The sequence below is a fragment of the Helobdella robusta genome, assembly GCF_000326865.2.
Source record: "Helobdella robusta unplaced genomic scaffold HELROscaffold_23, whole genome shotgun sequence".
Taxonomy (NCBI): Eukaryota; Metazoa; Annelida; class Clitellata; order Rhynchobdellida; family Glossiphoniidae; genus Helobdella; species Helobdella robusta.
In genome coordinates, this window is record NW_008704216.1 from 2,502,240 (window position 1) to 2,505,245 (window position 3,006).

Consider the following 3,006-nt stretch of genomic DNA (forward strand, 5'->3'; position numbering starts at 1 on the left):
ACCGAATGGTAACACTGTCGATATCAATGATGTCACCGTTCATGATGATGGAAATGTGCTCGTTACATGTGATTATCCGAACGTTAAAACAATAACGTTAGATTTGACGGCCAAAAAACCCAATGAAAGCTTTAAAATTAACGATTTAAAAATTTTCATATGTGCCGAAGGAACGACTATTCCTGCTTTAACTACTCAAGGTCCTGTTGTTACTCAAAAGCCAAAACTATCAACAGGTTTGGACTATAACAAAAATTGTTAAACAATCATTTTTTTAACATTTTCAACACTAACAATTATTCAGCTGTTAGCCAATGCTCGGTGAATAATCTAATGAACGAACAGGCAACTCAAACTTCAACAATGCCCGATGCTGGCTATGATAAATCGCGGCTCGAATACGTTTTCCCAAGTGGCAGTGAAGTAAATGTCATTACCGTAACTGCCTCTAATCCAAAAACAATTATGCAAATAAAGTTTTACTCGCAAAATATAGTTGATGTGGAAGTAAAATTCTACAACTCAAACAACGAGCAAATCTGGGATAAAGTAGTCGTACAAAATAATCCCAACGGCTTCTTTGATTACAGTACATACTTTCCGGATGTCAATTCAATTGAATTAACAGTTAGCACGTCAGATACAAGCCAGCGTGTTAGCATCAGAGATTTACAGATATGGACATGCGCCGAAACAGTTACTACGATTGTTATTCCAACAACTACGCGTAATATTTTTAATGCTTTTCGCTATTTTTTTGGTTAAATATTAAGATTTCCATCATAAAAATTGGAATAATTTAAACTTGACCTTTTTATATTAGTTATTGCCATTTTTCATTTCACCTCAGCACACGAACTTACAATTCCTGGAGAGACCTTAACACCAGGACGAGTTGTCGAACCGTCCACACCACAGGGTTCGACTAAATCTCTGATCATCGCGAACAATACAACTCCTTTTCCTGGAATGACCAGCAAACCAACCATTTGTTAGATGATCTATAATAAATCATGATTTTCAGTTTATCAGCTGCAAAAGTCAATTAGTAAAATGATCCTTATTTTTAATTTTCAATCCATTAGACAAAATCTTAATAAAAAAAAGAAACAAAATTTCAAAATTTTCCATTATTGCTATTTAAAACATTTTTCTCAGCTGAAGGTACAAAAACGACAATTTGCAAAGTAACTAATGCTCTAGAATTACTCGGCATGACCTTTACTGCTAATCCTTCACTAGCGTCGAATGATTTGAAAAATATAAGCTTTGTTTCGAAGAATGGAACATCTGCTACAATTGAATTTTACTTGCCTAGCTTACAACAGTTAATGAATGTTGAGATAGGAATGTCAACCAACGTTGCTTCGATGAACATTTCAGTGTACTTGCCTGGTTTAAACGAACCAATCAACAAATTTTTTTTGGAAATCACAAAATCGGTAATCAGTTTGTTAGTTTTCATTCGTGTCATGCTCTTTTCACTTTCCTGTAATTTGCCTGAATTAATAATCACTTAATGATATACGCAGACCTTTGATATTCCAACTCCATCAAGTGGTAATAGAGTGAAATTTGAATTTTCACCAATAATTGCTACTCAGCAGATAACAATTAATGATCTTTCAATTTGGTCTTGCGGCGTCGTAGTAACAAGTCAGTGCATCTTGATTTACTGTTTTTTTTTACAATCAATAATAAATCTAACATTATTACTTGCTCTTCATTCAAGCAGCCATCGGTGGAACAACACAGTCCAAAGTTACAACTGTTGCTAGCACACCAAGTTAGTCAAACTGCATGCTCTGTATCATATACATACGCGCGCGCACACACACATAAATAAATAAACAATATATAAAGTTGAGGATAGTTAACAGATTGCTTTAAAGAGATATAGTCCAAAGTTTGATCCATGCATTTGAACATGCAAGGTTAGATTACTGCATAAGTTTGTTTTTGGTCTACCTGACAAAATGATATCTATGCTTCAGCTCATTCAAAACCGTGCTGCCAAGCTTGTTTTAGGAGCTGAAAAATATGACCACGTGACTCCAATTTCAGAACTACATTGGTTGAAAGTTGATAAAAGTATTTAGCTGATAGATGCACTGCTAAAGCGACGTTTTCAAAACCATACATTTTACGCCGTGACGATAAAAATTTGGTGGACTATCCAGCATCACGTTTAAAGATTGGCTCAAAAAAATTTTCTATTACTGGCCAAGAAGTATGGAACAGTCTACCCGGCTACTTGCGACAACCTTATCTCTCCGTCAAAAATTTTAAAAAGCCGTTAAAGATTTATCTCTTTGATCAATGAAACGTTTTCTTGTCATAATTTGTTTTAATAATTTTTAAGAGCACTTTTGAGATAACAATTTAGAAAGCGCATAACATAACATAACAGGTTTTAAAGTGGCTCAGTAGATTAGAGTCTGTGTGAGAACCCCTGCGAGATAAGTGTCCTAATACACTAACTTTCCGAGTTTGATCTTGAAACCGATTGATTGATTTCGCGGAGTCCGTCTTATCACTCAGACCATTCCAGGTGTTTACCGCTCTACTGTTGAATAAACTTTGCTTGACGGCACTTTCTATTTTTTGGAGAGCTTGTATCTGGGGCTTCATAATCCTATTCTATTCTTCAGTTGAAAAAATCTGGTAAACGGTGTTTTTTCTTACATGGTAATCAATTTGTATGCTTGTATCAGATCTTTTCTGCTCTCTGTCTTCAGTGTTGTCAATCCACATTCTTTCAATCTATCTTGGTATTCAAGATTTTTAAGTCCTCTGATCATCTTTGTTACTCTCTACTGTACTTTCTCCTAAATGTCCTTGTCCTTTTGCAGAACTCTATATTAATTATATATATTTACAATAGTCTATGAATGCGACTGAATGTTTGGCGTTAATATGTTTGTAGTTCGTTTTTTTCAATTTTTTTCACTAAAGTTTTTTGGAGAACGTTTAGTTTATTAAAATCAAAATAAACTATTCCGATCC

General features: G+C 34.5%; 1 protein-coding gene across 1 annotated transcript in view; it reads left to right on the forward strand.

The window, feature by feature from the left end:
* Positions 1 to 458: 458 nt before the first annotated feature.
* Positions 459 to 3,006, forward strand: part of HELRODRAFT_191717 (hypothetical protein) — a 9,414-nt gene continuing 6,866 nt past the window's right edge. Inside the window, exons 1-5 of the mRNA XM_009019097.1 lie at positions 459 to 727; positions 851 to 991; positions 1,159 to 1,442; positions 1,533 to 1,656; positions 1,736 to 1,786. Coding sequence (XP_009017345.1) covers positions 466 to 727; positions 851 to 991; positions 1,159 to 1,442; positions 1,533 to 1,656; positions 1,736 to 1,786 — 862 coding nt within the window. The 5' untranslated portion in view covers positions 459 to 465. The remainder of the gene's footprint in view (positions 728 to 850; positions 992 to 1,158; positions 1,443 to 1,532; positions 1,657 to 1,735; positions 1,787 to 3,006) is intronic.